Consider the following 20,917-nt stretch of genomic DNA (forward strand, 5'->3'; position numbering starts at 1 on the left):
CCTGTGGATATATGGTCGAGATTTAACAGCCGGAGCAGAGGGAGGCAGAGATTCGTTATGATGCGTTACTGTGATAAAAAAACAAACAAACAAAGACAATCTGAAAGTTTTTATGGATTTTTTACATCATAGTGAAAAAGGCGTTCCAGAGACCACCGGGGACGCCTGGCAGATGGTAAAATGACTTGCTTCCACCTTTAAGCAAAATGTAGAGTTTTTTTTTTTTTTTTTTTTTTTTTTTTTGCAGTGAGGGTTAAACTGGGACACACACAAATACAGTTCCTCTGCAGACACATGAAAATCTCAGAGAGAGAGAGAGAGAGGGAGAGAGGGAGAGATTGGGTGGGACGGACGGAGGTGGAGGATTCCTGTAGTGGGAGGGAGGTGAGGGAGGGAGGGGTGGTGCTGAATGAACAGCTCCTCCGCTCATAAAGTAATCAGAGAGCTCCTCTGCTCCGTCAGAGCAGCACAGCCATGAGCCAGCCGAGCTCCCCGTCCTCCAGACCCGCGCCGACCCTCCGCCCGTCCCCCTGACGCGCACCGCGCCACCATGAAGAGGCAAAACGTGCGGACCCTCGCCCTCATCATCTGCACCTTCACCTACCTGATCGTCGGCGCCGCGATCTTCGACGCGCTGGAGTCGGAGAAGGAGACGTCCCAGCAGGATGAGCTGAAGAAGAGGAAAGATGGCCTGCTCAGTAAGTTCAACCTGTCCACGGAGGACTTTGGCGAGCTGGAGAAGGTGGTGCTGGAGATGAAGCCGCATAAAGCCGGGGTGCAGTGGAAGTTCGCCGGCTCCTTTTACTTCGCCATCACTGTGATCACGACCATAGGTAAGAGAGCGGCGCTGAGGTCATGTGTGGGAACTCCGGCAAAAAAAAAAAAAAAAAAAAGTTGATATGAGAGATCATATGTCAGTTTCTGTTCCACTCGTCCGTGTAAACCTTAAGGGAATGAACTGTAGAGCACTAGTTTGCTAAGAAAGCATTGTAGAAAGACCCCAGCTATTTTTCCTACATCACTGCCAGAAATATAAATCCTGGAGGCAACAGGAGATACCACAGGCGAGAACAGTCACATCTATTCATTTATGAAAAACTAAATGCACCGTCTGTTTATAGGAACATTATATGAGAACTGCAGTGACAACACAGGTGGAGGAAATATAAAAGATTATTTAGATGTAACCATAAATCCTCAGAAACTATAAAGAATAGGCAGTGCAGGAGGAAGTGCTCTGATCTACTTAGTTACTTAATTTAACTTCATAGCCCATCGCAACCACTATTATGTCACTATTATGATACCAAAAGGTTACAACATACTATTATAAATGATATAACCTTTACATAAGATCAATACTGAGCACCATGAGACATGCAGTCCCATGCGTGAGGTGATGGTGGCAGGTTGATAACCCCATCACTGCAGCATAAACACTGTGCCTGTTGCTTCCCACAGACTGAGCAGAGAGCAGACAGTTTTTTTTTCTAAACTGAGCACAGGGAAAATTTGCTCTATAAACAGGTTTCTCATCAGAGCCTTTTATACTAAAGTGTTTTATTCAAAGTGCTTTGAAAAGAGGTCGCCTCAAAGTCAAACCTGCAGCAAGTGAAGGACTCTTAAGGACAAGCATCTCTCCAACTAGGAAATTCTGCTGCTCATAACTGAAGGTTGTCATTAGATAAGATGCTCCGGGAAAGTTAAGTGATGAGACAGTCATTTTGCCTCTTCTCTTGTGCTCCTGCTCATTATTCCAGCTCCAAGGGGGCCTACAGCACCACATGGCCTCCAGCTCTTTACTCATTTTATTACCCAGCCTTCAAGAGAAGCCTGTTTGCTTTTGCAACTCAGCTTCACTCAGCTCTTTGCATAACACAACTGCAAGTCCAAGTTTAACTTTGTCTGACATTTCAGATATTCAATAAGGAAAAGACTGCGGTGTCTGCCTTTGTTTTAAAAATCGGTCACTTTAAGGATGTTGTTTGTGGTTAAAAAAAGATCGACCAGGTATATATATGCAACCTTTTGTTTTTTATCTTTAAAGCAACACAACCTAATTTTTTTGCCTAAAAAGCCACTTCCACTGTGGCCACAAATAGTAATTAGAGGTTAATGGAACATTGATTTCTTTAATCAGCTGCTTTAAAGATGTCATGTGTATCTGTGTATCTGCTAAAACAGTGTGACAGGAGCAAAAGCTTAAAAAGAATCACAGAGTCAGTGAATGTACTCAATAACATCAGTGGCACAGCATATATCTAAAGTTTGCTAATGTTAGCCACCATAACCTGTTGGTCATACCAGACCAAGCGAGGCTATAGTGGTAAATGGTACATTTTATTGTTTATAAATGTAAATTTTTCATTTTGTAAGTGGAAAATTGTTTCATTTTTTCCCAGAGAAGTCACTTGGTCTTCCTTTACTGCCTGTTTTTTCAAGCTTTTAGAAGAAGTCTTTATCACCATCACCTATCTGAGCCTTCCTCCTGTGTTTAGTGACCGGGGCCGTTGTCAGTATAGTGACCTGTGACTTGTAACCCTATCAGATGCAGGCGACTAATCGCACACTAGCCCAACCCTGGGTGTCTGTAACTGCATTCTGTAATTGTGAGCCCCGAAGCTGCCACAAACACAGTGACTGGCGTTTCAGCCTGCCATTAAGTATTAATGACAACACCAGACCCTCGCTGTTCCACTGGCACACCACATTAACGCTGTAGATACTGTACTGTATACTCAATATGACGCCGCCATGACATACCATATCATCCACATACTGAGAGAATGACACAATGGGGTAAAACAGTGGAGTGAAGGGACAAAACATCTAATTTATTTCATATAGTTTTTACATGGAGCCAGATCTGAGCTAAAGCTGTGATTTCTTTAAGTTTTATCATATGAAACAGAGGCTAAAACTATTTCTATCACCATCTAAAATATAAAAATAGCCATGAACCTGTTATTTCCTCTCACATTCTTTGAAATTATAATTAAAGCCATTTTAGAAATGAGGCCTCAGGACATTCTGATCCAACACAGGACACCCCCAAGGACCAGAGTGCTGGAGTTGATGTGAAAACATTGTTCCTTCTATGTGTCCGTAACACGAATAAAAGAGGAAACGAGTCAATCTTAACACGGCTTATTTGAATTTCATATTGTATATAACACATAGGCTGTCTACTCTATCAAAAACAAATAATATCCTGGAAAGCTATGAATAAATATACACATCATTTCACTTCTCTAAAGCACACAACCGCCAGAGGAAAACAGCAAACACATGACAAGATCTGGTCCCAGCATGCTCTACTAATAATTTAACATTAGGAAAGAAGCGAGGAGAAGCCGCAATCAGTAACCAGTCATCGCTTTCCAGAGAAGAAGGGGGAGGGGGAGGGCTGGGTATCCATTTACTCACCAACTGCGTGGGGAAAGATTGAAATGATGTTAGACACACCACAGGGGGAGAGAAAAATGAGCTTTGAGCAAGAAAAGCGGTCTCAAGATGGCAGGATGCTAGGGGGAGCTCTGCTGCCCGGGTTCGATAAAAGCCTGGGGCTCAGGGAGTTCTCCCAGTGGGTGCAAGCACAGTCACCCCCCCACCTCCAGTGCCATTGTCACGTCAGGGTATGTATGTGACCACGGCACTCACTGTCCATACTGCAGTTCAAGGTCATCTGGACCGTGTCGAGGATAAACACAGGACATGAAAACCCCGTCTTACATACAAGACGTGTCTCATATCCTCTGCGTGTTATCTGATGTGCCGTATGATGTGTGATAAGGGCGGGAACATGTGATTCTAGGACATGTGAAGCAGTTGTGTTGCTTTTCAAGGGGCAGATGGCTCATGTTGACATAGAGAACAGTGGTCTTTGTGTAACACCCCATATGATATCACAATATGTTTACACAAGGTAAATTAAAAGATTAGCTCACACAAATTTTCACACACACACACACACACACACACACACACACACACACACACACACACACACACACACACACACAACCGTCTTTTGTCACTTACTTCTGTTGATAATGAGCCATGCGGAAAGATATGATTTTTATTTGACCAAGTTTTGCGGGAATTTTCATTGAAAAATTGCATTTAAACACTTCAAGAGTAACATTTCTTTCCAGAAATAATGTCTTAGTTACTCTAGATAAACCACAGACCTAGTTTCCTAGCAATGAAAGAGCCCCTGTATAAAATGCTGCAGCCCAGTAACTCAATGTTCACATTTTAGTATATTTTATTATCAGTTTTGTCCATTGTATTGGGCTAGAGGCAGAAATCTCAGAGACGGACATCTAAAAACTTAGACATATAAAACCAAAATTATCTGCAGAATAGAGGTAAATGAGAAAAAAAAGAGAAAATATGTTTAATGTGTAATCTGGGTGAGCCCAGTCTTTAAGTAAATTAATCTTGCAGAGATATCTAATCTCTGAAGTCATTAACCTTCATCTTAGACTCATAAACAAAACCTTTATTTTTGATAGGACCCATTAAAGTCACCATATGGTTGTTATTAGAAAAAACATTCCTTCAAAATCACATGCTTTGCTTGGATGTTTATTATTGTGAATCACCTCTTGTTAAATAGTTTTTGTTCAAAGATCATTTGGCTGTTTGCCTCTTGTTGATTCAGCAGACGTGAGCTCAGTGCTTCGATAGAGGAGCTCTGCAGTCTATGAAGCTGTAATCTATTGTAGAGAGAAGAAATGAATACAAATGCATCTGTATGAGTTGCTTTAATCCCAAAAGATAGCATCAGTCAGGGTTAAAGCCTTGGACTGGTGATGAAAATCTGCTGGTTGGTTTGCAACACACTCCCATCACATTAAAAGTGGCCTGGATCACAGAGCCTAAGCCCTTCCAGCTCTGGTTTAGTTGCTCTGTCACCACCAGTACATCAGTTGTTGATGTACTGGGCAGCTACCAAGTGTGGAAGCATATTAGTGCTTTAATGTGAAGCAGGCTCTCCCTGAAAAAGAGCAGACGCGCCCAGCAAATCCTCTCTGGGTTAGTGAATCTAATGTTTCTATATGTGGGCTGACAATGAATAAAATATCTGATCATTTTTCTATTTTCATCGCTGACACAGACTTTGATTTGGCACCAGACGTGAATCCATTTCCAGCATCGGCATAATTAGAGGGCACATGGTGAATTATTAATGGTAATTAAATACATTAGTATCATCATTATTATTCAGTCAGCTTAAGAGGTTAGCGCAGTAAGTGGTTGAGTGCAGAAAGAACATAACTCTCGTCAAGACAGAGGGAGATGGATACGTCAGCGCTTCTCAGAGGAGTGTTGGCATTAAAATGATGAAAAAATGTGATGATACAAATAAATTCATAACTATGATAAGGATGTGTAGCTGTGGAAAGAACACTGTGATATATTCACAGCAATAGCAAGTTGACGGATGCATTCACTGGGTTTTTCTGAACAAGTGAAAGTGTTTTTTGCTTATAGCTAAAGGCAAAATAGCTTTTATTCCAAAGTCTACCCTAACCCTAACCCTAATTAGGAATCATAACTACTCCCTAATTATGTTATCATTATGAAGTCCATTTACAGTAGATACCACAGCATATCCTCCATTAGGATCAGACAGTAGTAACACCAGGCTGAAGTTAGGGAAAGATGGTCTTGGTAAAATATTGAAAAAGTGAAAAGTGAATTGAACTATGAGACAGGATGTGTTTGTTTTATTAACATTTAACTGAAACCACAACCTTCCCCCAAAGCTGAACCAAGTAGTGTACCACCAGTGCCTGAACGACCGCAAAAATGTTTTGCATCATTTTATAATGTATTGTATTGCAGGAGTGGATATTTGATGGAGAAAACAATTATATTTCCTCCTGATGTGTTCAGCACATGTGCGACAGTTCCTCATCATGTTGGTAGAAAAGGTCAGTAGTAGGAGTGGATGAGCAGTGTCATGTGTCTTCCAAATCATATTTTCTGTTGCAAATTAGGAGCATACAAGTCAATTTTTTCTTGCATTAGAACTAAGGACATTAAACTGCAAGAGGGGCTTTCACAAAAAGGATAGAAGATTATTGTGATACTCCCTAAAGCAAGCCTGCCTCTCCACTGGAGCTTTTCGGGTCATTTGAAGCACTGTAGCTAAGAAAGGCTTTTTATTTATTTATTTTATTATTTATTTTTTTTTTTTTTGGTGGAACTTGTGTTTTTAATATCAGCGTTGCTCTTACAGTGGAACCTCTAAATATCCAGTTTGCCAAATTGCTCAAAAAATGGAGAAGTGCTGCACAGAGCCTAGCTACAATGAATCGATTGAGGATGAATGGTATATAATCAACCAGAGCAGTTTCAGGTTACAGTTTAATTTAGTTAGGGGGGATGTTATCCTGGGCCTGCTGAGGAGCCGTTGCTGTGTTTCAAGTGATTTGGCGGGGTAGGGTGACTGTAACTCTTCATGGCGCTTGTATAAAAGGCTCCAAAACAGAGTAAATTACCTTGCATAACCCAGTGTGGTGCTCTGCAGTGAGGCACTGCCCTCCCCGCTCATCATGGAGACACACTGAGATGTAATGTGACATAGAGCTGTTAGCCGACAGAAGAAAGATGGATTTTTTTCCCCCCTTTTTTAAAAATAAATTACACAACAGACTTTAAACAGGTCCTGCAGCGTAAACTGTGTATGACATAAATATTCCCGTTAATGATACGCTGATTAAGAAAGAGCGCTGGACTCAGCATCTTTGAGTCAGTCCCGCCACGAGGCGGTCACTGAAGCCTTAAGAGCTGAAAGGATGGCTGAGATCTCTTTGTTTGATTTGCGCAGCTCTGTGTCACTAAGGTTACAAGAAGGTCAGAAACTTCAGGCAGCTGTAAGTGTGCAGCTAAAGGCAGGAGAAAAGGCCTGTCATACTGAGGTCAGTGCTAACTGCCTGTGCTGTACCTGCTGAAAGGTTACCTTATGCAACAAGTGACATTTGCAGGCACAACGATATTGATGCCTGTCTGCTCATGTATTAATTAAGCTTACAAACTGGGAGTATTTCTTTACCTTTTGCCCCGATCAGCCATGGTTTGGACAAAAAGCTTTCAAAACACCACTGCTTTAGGCTGGCATTTGTTCATCCACTTACTCCAGAGGTTTGATGTTGTTATATGTTGTTTTTTTTTTTTTTCTATGACTGAGCATTCCCTGAAACTCTTGTGGCATTGTATTTTATGTGCACCTGAGAAGCAACTTGTAAATCTGCTTTTGAAGGGTGCTCTAGAAATAAAGTTTACTTACTAACTTACAAATGGAGACAAACAATGAGGCCTCAGTCAAAAGAGTGGTGTTATTATATCATTATTATCAGAGAGCGTAATTATAAAGGAAATCCTCTGTTGTAATGAAGGAAACTTTGTTGATTTGTCTGTTAAAAGTAAACTAAAGCTCCTAAGTTTACTAAGTCGACCTGAATGAGCATAAAACTTTAATGAACACAGCAGCACTCCACTAATGTGAATTTTAATAGGTTCTTTGTTTTGTAATCATAGTTAATGTTTTAACGTTATTGAATAGAGTAAATATTACAGAGCCATGTGAAACCACAACTCAACAGCTGTCTAAATAATTAGACACAAAGCAAACAAATCCTTGCGTTTCAAGGTGTCTAATGGATTTTGAATCTCATTTCCAGCATTTGCAACATTTAGTCTCTTCAATTAAAAACACCTTATGCACAATAACAGAATCAGATCTCTGACGCAGAGCAGTCGGTACAAACTGAGGGCACGGGGAGAAACATTGAAACATCCACAGCTATTATTGGCTGAGAGAGTTTGTTGCTGTTCTGGATCTGGAGGAATAACGTCTGAGAAAGTTGATAGAAGTGACTCTCATTGCTGCTGCTGCTCCGTTCACATGACCAGCGAATGTTTACTCATTGTACGTCTGCTTTATGCTCCGCTGCCTCAATGGAAAGTTGAGCGCTTGCCTGAGTCACTAAACAAAACATGACTTTGTATTTATTAGACTTCATAATACAGCAAAGGCTGACTGGAGTTTAACCAAATAAAATAGTACACAGTAGTGAGATCTCAATCTTTTCATTTGAAGTTTCCTACTGATTCTGTTCCAGAGTATAAATAGACTCGACGTGATGTGTAAAGTCTCAGCTACAGTACATTGTGTCGAACTAGCTCCTGCGGGGTTTATTTTGATTTGAAATGTGTTCTCTTTCCTCTTGTTCTTTTTTTTTCTCTGAATGAAAGAATGCTTATAATCTCATGTCCTTGTGTATTGAATTATGTTCCTCTTTCACAACCCAGAGCTTTTAGTGAGGGCTGGACACTCGCTGCTCGATTAATATCGTAATCCTTCCAGTGGAAATTTGAGATTAACTGAGATGTGTCCCAGAGCCCCAGACATTAAATATGTGTTATAACTCCATCAACACTGTTAATGTATAAAGGAAGTGCGGATTACTGCTTCAGTTCATTGGAGGCAGAATTTGTTGAAGTGCACTTTAAAAGGATAAATCTGGTGTTACTCTATAATTTTCTTACTGTCAATAAATTCTATGAAAAGACCAAGACTTCTCTGTCCTGTCTGTGGTACTCAGCTGCAAGCCCATTGGTTCCTACTGAAAGTATAAAAAAAGGCTCTGTTATTTATTAAAACAGCTGTTCATTGTAGTTTTTATGCATTTGGTAGGGACTATTTTCAGCAGTGGATTTATACACATTTGGTGCTCCAGTGGGTATTTATAGCAGCAGAATGATGTATGTGGGATTGATTTTAAAATAAATTACATTTCCTTGTTCATCATAATGAAGGAACATGTCGCCCGCAGCAATGATGTGTTTTTTATTGGTTTTTGGACAACAAGTAAAAACATATTTGGATCTCTATAGCACTGAGGAATAAGAAATATCAGGCTTTGGCTATGTTAGATAATACTTCTTAATTGAATACATTAATTGTTGATTTTGATTCCCATGGGACATGTTGACAGTAATTAATATACATTATATTAGCAGACCTCTGCTTTAAGATTGAGATATACTGCATGCTGGAAATTGGTCTGTATTTGTGTGAGCACTGAGCTCAATCCACTGGATGTCTCTTGAACAAGGCTGCATCACTGTGTTTCTCCTCCCGTGACCTGAAAAGGAAAGGTATTGGAAACTTGTTCACGGTGCAGATAGTTGGGATGTGATTCCAGGAACAATGCTGGTATAAAAGACTGTGGCTGTTGTGGCTCTTTGGGTTTTGCAGTGGAGTAGGCCATAGAAAGAAAAGCTTTGCAGGGAAAGTACAGAAAGCTTCCTTACCGACAGTGTTGCCAGATTGTGCAGTTTTCTTTCAGTCCAGTTGGGCTATTTATTGAGCTATCTTCTCTTTCTCGAGCTTCTGTAACTCAAAAAAAGCTATTGTGTAAAAAAGTGAAATATGTTCCTGGGTTTTACTTTTCATACTTCACTTTTTGTGAGAGGAGGAAAAAACTACAGCTGCTGTGAGAATTTGAATCACCTCAGTGTGGGCACTTCTGTCATCTCAACTTGGTTTTGTCCATGTCCATAAAACTCACCGACACTCTAAACTAAAGTCTAGACTAAAGTCATTTTTCCAAATTTTCCAGGGCTCATGTTGAATGATGCTGATTAAAGGCTGCTAAAAAGTGTAGTGAAGACATTTCACATTTATTGTAATTCTGTCAAAAAGCTGTAGTGGAGATATTTGACATTACTGTAAACATGGTTTTCTCTTTGCCATAAACTTTTGGTTTGTTTTAGGCCGAAATGCTTTCTTCTGTTTTCTTGCACTTATGTTTGACCACATAGTTTAACAGAGGTTTAAGGGGCTAATTCCCATATCACCACAGGACAAACAAGTATGTTACATGCCAGTATATTTTCCTCAAAGCTGCATGTGTTTGCATGCAACAAAATATCATCATAGTCCACTGCAGGTTTGGGTTATTGTATGTCACTCACATCTGGTAACAGGTGACCACTGTTGACACTTATGGCATTCAACAATATGTCCACCTAGAGATTTAGTCTGCCAGACATTATAATGAAATTGCTCTCTGCTGTCATTCATAACCTATGGCTCGTATAGGTTTTTGAGATTAATTCTCCATTAATCTCAAAAACCTATGTGAGCCATTTCATATGAACTGCCTGCATTGTGTTTACCAAATTATGCAGAAATGTGGGAGAAGGCACTCGCACAAAAGCATCCAGACATTTTCCTCAACGATGCTTAAGAGACACAGTATAATAGCCCACACTGAGCTGCAAATTATTTCTTGGAGAAATGCCTGAATGCTGATGGGAAATTTGCACTAAGAAGCTCATTATGCGTACACTGGTATGTGTGTGGTGTTAATCTGTGTGTCCTCATATATTTTGCTGTTTGAACTCTCTTTACCCCCTTCGTTAAAAATAAGAGTTACTGTACAGAGCCACCATAGCATAAAGTTTTATGTATAATCCTACAGAACGACACATAAAAAGCTCAGTTAAAGCGTTGCAGAATTGATATTTGAAAAACCATCACCCAAAATATATTTATTCCAAACTACTAAATAAAATCTTCCTGCAAAACACAAAGTCAGCTGCTATAAAGCACAATTTTTTATCAGAGCACCGGTTGAAGCTCTATGTAGAGTGCATTGCATGGCCCGAAAACCAAAATTACAAATAGCCACTGTTGCTATAAAAAGCCAATACACAGCTAGTCACATGACCACACCAGAGAAACTCTCCCTGAGGAACGCACAATGTCATGAAACGCAGCTCTCACACACAGTTCTCTCAGACGGGAGGGGGGTGTTATACCAGCCGGCTGAGTGTTGATTGTGTGCCCAAAGCGCTGAGCTGTCTCCCCAGTGCCTAGAGATGGTGACGCTTCTGTAGCCTTAGCTTTTCTGCCTCAGTACAAGCATGTGCCAAAAAAAAAAAAAAAAAAAACAAATAAAAAAATCTTTCCACATCCAGCATGGTAGGCTCATCAGCTGTGTGGAAAGCATCTAAACACTGAGGTGAGAGGTGAGAAGTTAATACTGTATGTTTATGGCTTGCAGAAAAAACAGAGCTTTCATTGCCGTCCTTATCATAACAACCTCAAGTGATTTTCTCACAACTCACTGGCTCCTGACGGCTCCAACCTTCTCCGAGTCCACAGAGTGGGATAGTGTTGAGTGCTCTGGTAGCCGGGGTGGTGCATTAGCTTTACGCTGCTCCAACTGGCTCCGAGCAGTGGAATGATTTGGTCCGACAGCGCCAAGCGGCTGTAGCTCGCCTGGCTTATATACGGCCTCCCAGGGGAATTTGTTTTCCAATTTGTTTCCAGCATCTGCTTAATCTCTCAACAAGCCAACCTGGATGAAGTGGACTGTCACACACTGGGGCGTAATGATAATAATAATAACAGTGATAGGTGAGTCGTGTTTACCCCCAGGGGCTGTGATCTGAGCGCGAGCTTATGAGTACACATTTAATATCCATACACAATAAAAAAAAAGTGCCCTGTGACAACCTTGGGCTGAAACAACAGGCTGCTAACCTATTTTCTCTGGAATAATCCTAATATCGCTCCTGTCAGAGGTGACGAGTCTGCTTCTGGTCTACATGATGATGTGTGGTGGTGGAAAACAGGTCCAGGGTGTTTATCGTTGATGGCGATTGACCCAAATGGCTACAGAAGCAATCTGCCTGGACAAAGATGAATTTCAAGCATAGCAACTGTGTTGATAGCACCAAAATGACACTGCATTGACTACTGTAATGGTCAAGTAGTGAGATGGTCATCCTCTGCTTTCTCCTGTTTGTTTTTTTTTTTTTACATGTTTGACGATGGAGAAAACCTTTCAGAAAGAACCAGCCATTGTTACAAACAGGCAGCTGCTTGATTGTTAGTTGTTGTCACAGTAAAAAATTAAGCCAGGTTCAACTTTATTGTCGCCCTGCCTTTTTTTTCACTGAAGCCATCTGCATTGGCACCCCCGCAGTGTGGACTCACCTGAATGAGTGGAGCCTGAAGGTGCCATGTGCTTCGTCAGAAATGCTTGTCAGATGGCTGTGTGGCTTCGGAAAGCCTTTATGCAGGAGACTGAAATTTACCTTCCATTGAAGACCTGCAGTTAATGTTTGCCTTTTTATTAACCGTAACCATGACCTTTTCCTAACCTTAACCAAGTGCATTAGTTGCCTAACCCCATACCTTAACCATAGTTTATTTGCCATATCCACAGTCTTCCCTAACTCCAACCATGCCATTGTTGCCATAGACAGATGTTGTAGAAATAACAAATAAAACATTGTTGTTGAATTTAATCTGGGGTTTTGCAGAATTGTGCAATATGTTCTTGTCTGCTGACAGGGTTGGAGTGAACACAAGCATTGCATAAAAAGAGATACATTATAACAATGACAGTCCATTGTTATTTGTAAGTATGGGTACTGATGATTTTCATTCCTATCATTATAATGAGGAATATCCTCTTACGCAGAGAAAGACGACTCATCTTTGCCTAGCACTGGTTCACTTTGTCTTGTCCCGTAAACAGCAGATTGCTTAATGGATACAAACTAAGAATAGGGCTTCTTGCTGTGAAAAGCTGTTATAGAGCTACGGGATATTTTTCTTCTATCCAATTTCAGTCAAATAAAATCACTAAAACCTCAGAGTGATCTTATGTATTTGTTTTTACTACACTACACTAATGAGAAAGTACCTCCTAGTTTTGAAGTTGTCCAAATACAAAGCAGAGAGCTTTTAAACTCCTTCTTTGGTGCTGGAACAAAATACATTAGCTTGCCAATAAACCTAGCTATCATTGCAACATAAAAAATTAATGGATAGTGACATTTATGGTCTGTGGTTACTGCGCTCTGCATCACCCATTGATGAAAAGATAAGATTCAGGGGGCTTTTAGACTTGTAGATAGTCACAGATACAGACAGGAAACATGGTGAGAGAGATAAAAATGAAACAATGCTAATTTATGTGAAATGTAACAACACCGTGTCTAAGCTTTACCCCTGCAGACTGATGAGTTTCAACACACACTTTTGTTTAATTAACAGAAGATGCAGTCTTCCTGTGTCATCATCTAGTGAGTCAGTGGCACACTCTGGCTATTTCAGCTCCTAATGAATCTCAGGCTGGAACATAAACTTGAGTGAAGTGGCATTTGCATGTCCTTATTATAGTGGTTTTAGCCTGTGTAGGTCTGAGTTTGCCACGTAAGAAATATCACTGAATAACAAAGTGAAGACATATTTTTAAACAAAAGAAACTAATTTCACACATCTTCCTTACACCACTGTAATGAATGGTACTTTTTGTGTAAAGCGGCCTACTTGTTATGTAAGGTAATGCAAACTAAAATGTGCTGATGCAATAAAACCTCCAAGTAGGTTAAAACAAATGCTACGGATGGATTTGCAGATACTGTGTGACCCAGGTCTGGTAAGGTGAGCCTGCAGATTGAGTGGAGGTGGAACTGATGCTCTGGTCCCAGTCTGTCTGCTCCCGCCATCTGGACAGCCTGAGGCAGTGGTTACCTCACCAAGGTGACAAGGAGACCTGACACACAGATAAAACTGGATGGTCATTTAGTAACAGTTTGGACAAAGTTACAACACTCTATGATTTAATAAGGAATCTGTCCACATGTACTGTGCATGTCTGTCACAAACGAGGAGTAGCAGTCAGCGTCAGGGTCACTTTCACAGACCTCCATGTTATGGAGATCGAAGGTTTGTCCTTACGTGCACACAGAAATCTCCGTAAGCAACTGTATTTAACTGTTATCATTAAAACACTTAGCTGAAAGAGGTTAAAGAAACGCAGCAAAGAAAATCAAATAAATATGTTGCACTTGAAAAAAGCTATTTGTTGCTATTGACGACCATTCTGTCTCCATGAGTCGTGATGTTAAGCTACGCAGCTTTTCCAGTCATTTAGATCAAGGCATTTAGTGCATGCTGTGAATAACAGTTGAGGCTTTCTTATGAAACAACTTTAAGACAAGCAGCTTTCGCTCTGTCAATTTTGTACCAGAAAAATAATTTTAAAAAAAGAAAATAAACAGCAAACAACTTATTTTCCAGTACAGAGGAGGAAGAGGAGCACCAGGCTGTGCAGACAGGGGTTCATATAACACCTTAATAAGATCCATTACTTGATTTAATTGCCTCTGGTCATTAAGCCAGGTGCCAGCATTAGTCTCATGCATAACATAACATGACATATGATAGCTTTACAAGGTGGCGACGAGCCCAGTCAGACAGATTAGCCAGAACGTTGATGGGCACTCGTGTCTCCAGCAGAAAGCCATTGTCAAAGGACCACACACACTCTTGGCTGTGTGAGATGTTGATGTGTGGTCTGTGAGTTGTAAAGCACCCACACATTTCCTCATATGGGTTTGTGTTTGGATCTATCTTGTCAGTTCTGACTGTGAGATTTTTCTGTAAAGCTGGTGGATCATGAGATCAGGCAGTATCCTTAGCAGTTTAATATTGGCCTGAGTTTCTGTAAGTAATAACTTATGTAAGAATATTTGACACAATTCATTTAGCTCTCAAGTTAAAACAAAAGTTAAAATTGTTTGAGGTGATCCAGTGCTTGGATGAGTGGAGCGGAGGGTCAGAGGTCATTTTCTTTCATTTTTCTTTTAAATATCTCATAGTTACATTTTCTTAAACTTAGAAGATTAGCTAGTAATGAGTTGTAACACAAACTCTTTGTGAGAAAAACTAAAGAAAAACAAAACAAAAAAAAGGTCTACGCACTATATTCCACTATAGATGCACCTTAATTATATTACTATTCAAAACATAGTAATGTTAGACCTAACTTAGCCAGGAAGCCACCACAAAATAGAATCAAAAATATAAGCCTCCAACTACATTATAACCAAACTTTAAGAAAATCAACAAAAGATCATGTGAATTAATGAGTGTTTCCATTCACTGCCATTAATATTAAACATCAGGAGTTATTTCATCGAGATGAAGAGCTAGATGGTGGTGTTAATAATCCAGTCAGATGCAATTAAACAGCATTGCAGAAGACGAGGGTGCAACAAAATCACGTAATTAAAAGAGCGCCAGACAAACCTCAAACAAACAAAAATGATGTGGAAAATGTGATGTAAATACGGAATTTATTTTTGTTTCATGCCACAGTCTCTCATCTCTTCAGTGGATGTCCTGATTGACTCGGAGAGTCTGTTTCCACTGCATCTCCACCTCAGCCAAGCATGAAAACTTTTTGGTGATAATTTTCAATTTTTCTTTTTCCTTTTTTATGCTTTGGCTTCTCCTCTCAGGTTTTTTTTTATGCACAAATTTAAAATGCATAAAACAGGTGGATTGAAATGCAGTTATATCAGACATATCCCAGCTTTGTTAAACCTGCTCCAGCACCACTGTCATTAGTGCGGTGGCGGAGTTGAGCTGAATACATTTAGACTCATGGTGGAAACCATTAAATCACCATCACAGGACGCCCCCAACAAAAGATGAAGGTAGTCCATGTGCATGTGGAAGGTGTTTAGTCTAAATCGCTGGTCTGAAATTGGTTGTGGCTTTGACTAATTAAACTCCATGATTTCTTGTATTGTAATAAGAACACACACAAACAGAGGATGGTGAAAAAATTTGGACTTTTGTTTTGGAAACGTAGAACCAAGATATGCACTGAATGGGATATTGCTCAGTGGAAAAGAAACTTTTCAATTCTCTCCAGTGGATAAGTTGGGTGACTTAATGGTCAGTCTCTAGTCTTAAACGCTAAGGATACAGCATAAAGATAACAAGAATATATCATGCAATGTACACAGAATGAAAACTGTGGCTGCATTTTTCAATGTAAGTTCTTTGTGTAACCAGGCACGGATGTTTATCATTGTGCCCCTGTGTTCCGCTGTCCTCTCATTTAATCCTGGGTTTTTCCATATTGTTTTCCTTTTTGCTGCGTAAACTGATCTGTGTGTGTGTGTTACGTGCCAGACTTCAGTGCCTCCCCTTCGCCAGCACATGTCAGTTTAGGACAGCATCTGCTCCCTGAGAGCAGCTGAATGAGCTGAACAGGGGCCAGAATGTGTACGAATATATCAGTGGAATCAGGTGACAGAGGCAGGTGACTGTGCCGCACAGGCTGCAGAGCAAGAGCAAATGCATCTCTTTGAATTAGAGACTGAGGGGGACAGAGAAATACAGAGAGAGGATGGTGGAAAGAGTCAGACTTGATAAAAAAAAAAAAAAAAATGTTAGAGTGAGGGAAGATAGCAAGACAAGCAGCAGCTATTTTTAAAAAGAGCATTCAGCTGAATAAAACATTACCCGGCTGCAGTCCAAATTACCAGAAATCACAAGGCAGGCGTGAAATAACCATGTCAAATTATAGCAGGCTTGTCACATATGTTTGGTTTTTTAATGACACAGAGCTGGACTATTTTGCACATGCAAATTCTCTTACGCTCGACCAGAGAGACCCCCGGCCCGCTGTGTCAGGCTTAACGAGCATAAAATGTTGTTTGTGTTGTACAGTATCAGCTGCCTCTTCACCGTTACATGTGACAAAAACAAAACAGTTTGGAGCACAAATGGATCAAAGGCAGCTAATAGTGTGTGAATTTTAGCAATCGTCTCCTGATTCACACTTGGCCCAGTTCCTAGCCTAGATGTGTCTCAAGTGTGTCTCTGCTCTTTATATATTCCACAGAAAATGATCCTCGTCATCCTCACCGCCATCGTCAGCAGTGGCATCTGTGACTGATTATGCACACTGTAGTCTGAGGTCTAGGTCTGGGCCTCCCACCATGTTTTTGGTCTGATGTGCCCCACAACAGGCCTGTCAGATGAGCTCCTTCATACGCCACCCATCGTGCTCCAAATTTGCTCTTTTGAAATGATTTTCAACACTATCAATTATATAACGGTGAATAATGTTACATCATCAGTTGGTCAAGTTTGCGTTCATGCCACCACTTGGAGCAGTAGAACAACAATGTTTCAACCGTTTCCCGCTCTTCAAGCTTTGGATTTCCTGTTTACTTTTAGCTAGAATATCCATTAACATTACTTTTAGCTAGCTGTTCATCTGTTACTTTTAGGTAGTATATCTAAAGCAACTATCCCCATCACTTTTAGCTAAATAACATTTATCTATTAATTTTAGCTATAGTTTATATTTCCATCACTTTTAGCTAACTATTTATTCATTAGCTATTTTAACAGTTTACCCATTACAATTAGCTGACCATTTCAACTGTTTATCCACTACTTTTAGCTATTTCAATTGTTACTTTATGTTAGCTATTATTTAAATTGTTTATTAAATACTTTTAGCTAGCTTTTTAGCCATTAACATAACTGTCCAAGCTGTTCATGTGACTTTTAGGTAATCTATCTAAATCAACCACTTTTCCATTACTTTTAGCTAACTAACATTTATCTATTAATTTTAGCTATTTCCATTACTTTTAGCTAATTATTCCAGATAGTGTATCCATGATTCAAAAAAAGCTATTTGAATGATTTCATTATCTTGTAGCTAACTATCAACTGCATATCCATTGTTTTGACTTGTTCAGGCTCATTTTGAACGCAACGTGTTACCAGATTATGGGAAGTTAAGCGGTCATGTCATTGTTCTGTATATCTGTTTGTTTTGACTTCATGTGTTATCATTCTTGACAGCGATAAGCAGGTATATTTTGCACTCCTGCCAGCAGTTTACCACAGGGACTTAGCATCTATTCCCAAAAGAAACTATTTCAAAATCCAGTATCATATTACACAACATGTTCTCTCTTTCTCTCCACTCTTACTCTCTTCGTGCCAACACAGGCACACTTTTAAAGCAGATAACCCAAATGGAGCACTTGAAACAGATACGTCTGTTATTTGAGTTGACCTCTTAAAAGCCTGGAAAGAAATCCCTGCTCGGAGTTCCTACATTAGCAATGACTACAAATTAAAGACTTCCTGCTATCTAAATTAAGTTTTAAAGCTTTAAATGTGTGTTGGCTCTTTAAATGGACCGTTTTATGAATTTAGTACAGAGCAAAGAGTGAGTTATGTGTTCAAAATCTGTATTTCCCTTAAGTTTTATTTTCTAACCTTTCATTTTCTTGCTTTCTTTCCCTTCATATTTCATCTCTCATGTCCTCTTGTACCCTTTCCACCTCCTCCTCCTCCCTCTACCCATGCTCGTTGTGTACAGTATCTGTGTGAACCCCACTTGTGCCTTAGTGCAGCTGTGTTGTGAGTTTTAAAACAAATCCGTATCAACTGTGTATCAGGTACATAAATCACGTGATTTATTTAATTAGCTAACCCTCCCAGAGATCTCACTCTCCACATGGAATGCCTTGCTTACTGACCTCATGGAAAACTGCAGCCTGCCAAGGTTTCCTCTCATATCCCCTAAAAAGGAACCTAAGGAGTACGTTTGGAAATAGATCCTGATAGGGATTTTTTTTTTTTTTTTTTTTTCAGTGAAAGCAAAACATTAGACTCGGATGATCGGACACACACAGGCGCAGATTGGTGCTTTTGGATCAAGGATGAATGTGTTGTATTTGTGAACGTTGTTGGTGTGTCACACGTTGATGAGAGGGTTTTACTACACGTCAAGCAAGCTCAGGGCACGTGGCAGCCGAGTCACAGCTCTCTGATCTAACCCCTGGTTGCTTTGGTCTTCAGGCTTGTGATGCTTTAGTGTTTGGGTCTCAGCTGTGTGCTGGATGAGAGCACATGCTCCCAGGCCCGATTTGGAGCCCACACAGGGGTAACCGAGTTAAAGTGAACCCAGACAGACGCTTTGCCAATGTGCTGTCTCCTCTGGCGTAACATCAGATTGCTTGTGATGAATACATCCCGTATCCCCCTCTTTCTCTCCCTCTCTTGTACCGGCTGGAGAGGCTCCTTGTTCACTGTCGCTGCATATAATGAAATTTTGATTAGAGAGATTATTCTCACTATTTTACAATCTGCTGACAGCTACAACAGTATAATGTAGAAGCTGACCTACCTGACATAATTGCAAGTATTGAATATAACAGAGCACATCCTTGCAAAGGCCAATATATGGTATGTAGTGTCAAAATGACTGAACTCCAATCACATTTAACCACTTGTAAAATGAAAACATCTTAATTTGGTATATGGTGAAAGGACATACTGCTTTTATCCAAAGTGCTTTACAATTTTACGTCTTTCACCCACTCACACACACATTCACACAGCAATGGCAGAGAGTTATATCATGTAACATATCATCATCATGTCTGGTACATTTAGGCTCAAAAATGACTTGGTTAGAGTTTGGAAAAGATTCCAGTTTGAGTTAAAATAGCCCTTTGCCTAAAGTTAGGGAATAAACATGGTCATGGTTAAATGACGCCAATGTTGACTGATGGTGAGAAATGTTTTGGGGCATTTGCTGGAATGACTGAAGCCATCATCTTTTTTGCTTTCTGGCTTTGATTTGGTTCACAAAAAATGTAAAAGTCCAAAAAGAACTCAATTAAAGTCTTAAGTCTAAAGTTCATCTACATTTGTCTGTGTTCACCAGAAAAACAAGAGCAGGAGTCATTTGTTAAACCTTTGTTTGCATTTTCACAACATGGACAGCTTGTGGTCATATGAACAATGACTGATGTCTGTCAGAGGCAAAAGTAGAGGAGGTACCATGATCTTGGTGATATGTGCAAAAGTGAGCCCTGCAATAATAAACAATAAAAAGTGTAACATTTATCCCTACCTGCTGAAGTCTAAACCAGAGCATCACTTTTTTTAAGGTTGGGGTGAACAGGGCATGTGAATTTGATACAGGAGACCACCGCTTGCATCCTGTTTCCACTGAACGTTGATTTATTTTAACCATGACCTTTATCTAACCTTAACCAAGTAGTTGCCTAAGCCTAATTAAACCCTAAGCATGGAAGTGGAAAGAAGTTATATGAATAATCTGTAATGGTTTTGGAAGCCATTAACTAACTATTTCATCATTTATGTTGGAGGACTTGTTGATTTGGTGCACTGACCATTAGTGGGAGAATCTGAATTTCCTGAAAATATTAAATGAAATGGCTCATTTGAGATGTATTTATTATTTCAGGACAAATTAACTTGATTAATCAATGGTACTAACATTTACTGCTAACTAACATAGATGCTACTCACCATCTGCCTCTCTATCAGTCCAGTCAATCCATGACTCACAAAAACAAATGAAGCAGCTGTGCTTCTTTTCTAGATTCATGATTGCGCTCATTTACTATAAATGTTGATATTTTTTCCAATAAAAGGTATTACTAGAATTCTTTGCTTTCACACTCATTACATGGACATTACACAGCAGCTGTCAGCGAGGGCTTGTGGGTCAAAAGCCGGACGGAGTAATGGAGGGAGGTGGAAGAGCCAGAGCTGTGTTTGAGTGCCTGAATAAACAATCCTGGGGTCGTCTAGAGTTTGAGGTGTCTGTGATAGAGAATTGATGGGGGTCTGTGGGTCCACATTTTAGATAGAGGTAAGACACAAGTCGTGGGAAATCCAGAATCATTATTAACTTTTACTCCTTGGGTGTCATCCATGGAAACGCTTGATGCTTGCAAGTGGACAAGAGTTACAGTTTGCCAGGTCGTGTAATTATATCTTTGGCCGGACACAGCTGGAGATGAAAGTGAGCTGTGTAGAAGGCATGCTGGGAAGCAGAGTGCGCTACTGCTCATGACATGATCAGTGTTTATTTGTACATTTGTACAGAACATTCCCCAGTCTGCGCAACATTTTAGGGATAGCGTAAATGCTGAGAAGAGCAACGTCACACAGGAAAAGCTGCTCTGGCCACCTGTATGTTGAAGAACTAGGCCAGCCATATACGGCTGAATG

At 40.1% G+C, this 20,917-nt stretch overlaps 1 protein-coding gene across 1 annotated transcript in view; it reads left to right on the forward strand.

Annotated features, from left to right (window-relative positions):
* The first annotated feature begins 374 nt into the window (after window positions 1-374).
* Window positions 375-20,917, forward strand: part of kcnk3a (potassium channel, subfamily K, member 3a) — a 29,343-nt gene continuing 8,800 nt past the window's right edge. Inside the window, exon 1 of the mRNA XM_071467819.1 lies at window positions 375-833. Coding sequence (XP_071323920.1) covers window positions 551-833 — 283 coding nt within the window. The 5' untranslated portion in view covers window positions 375-550. The remainder of the gene's footprint in view (window positions 834-20,917) is intronic.

The sequence above is a fragment of the Trachinotus anak genome, unplaced genomic scaffold (assembly GCF_046630095.1).
Source record: "Trachinotus anak isolate AG129_WGS33_773 ecotype Australia unplaced genomic scaffold, CSIRO_AGI_Tana_v1 ptg000031l, whole genome shotgun sequence".
Taxonomy (NCBI): Eukaryota; Metazoa; Chordata; class Actinopteri; order Carangiformes; family Carangidae; genus Trachinotus; species Trachinotus anak.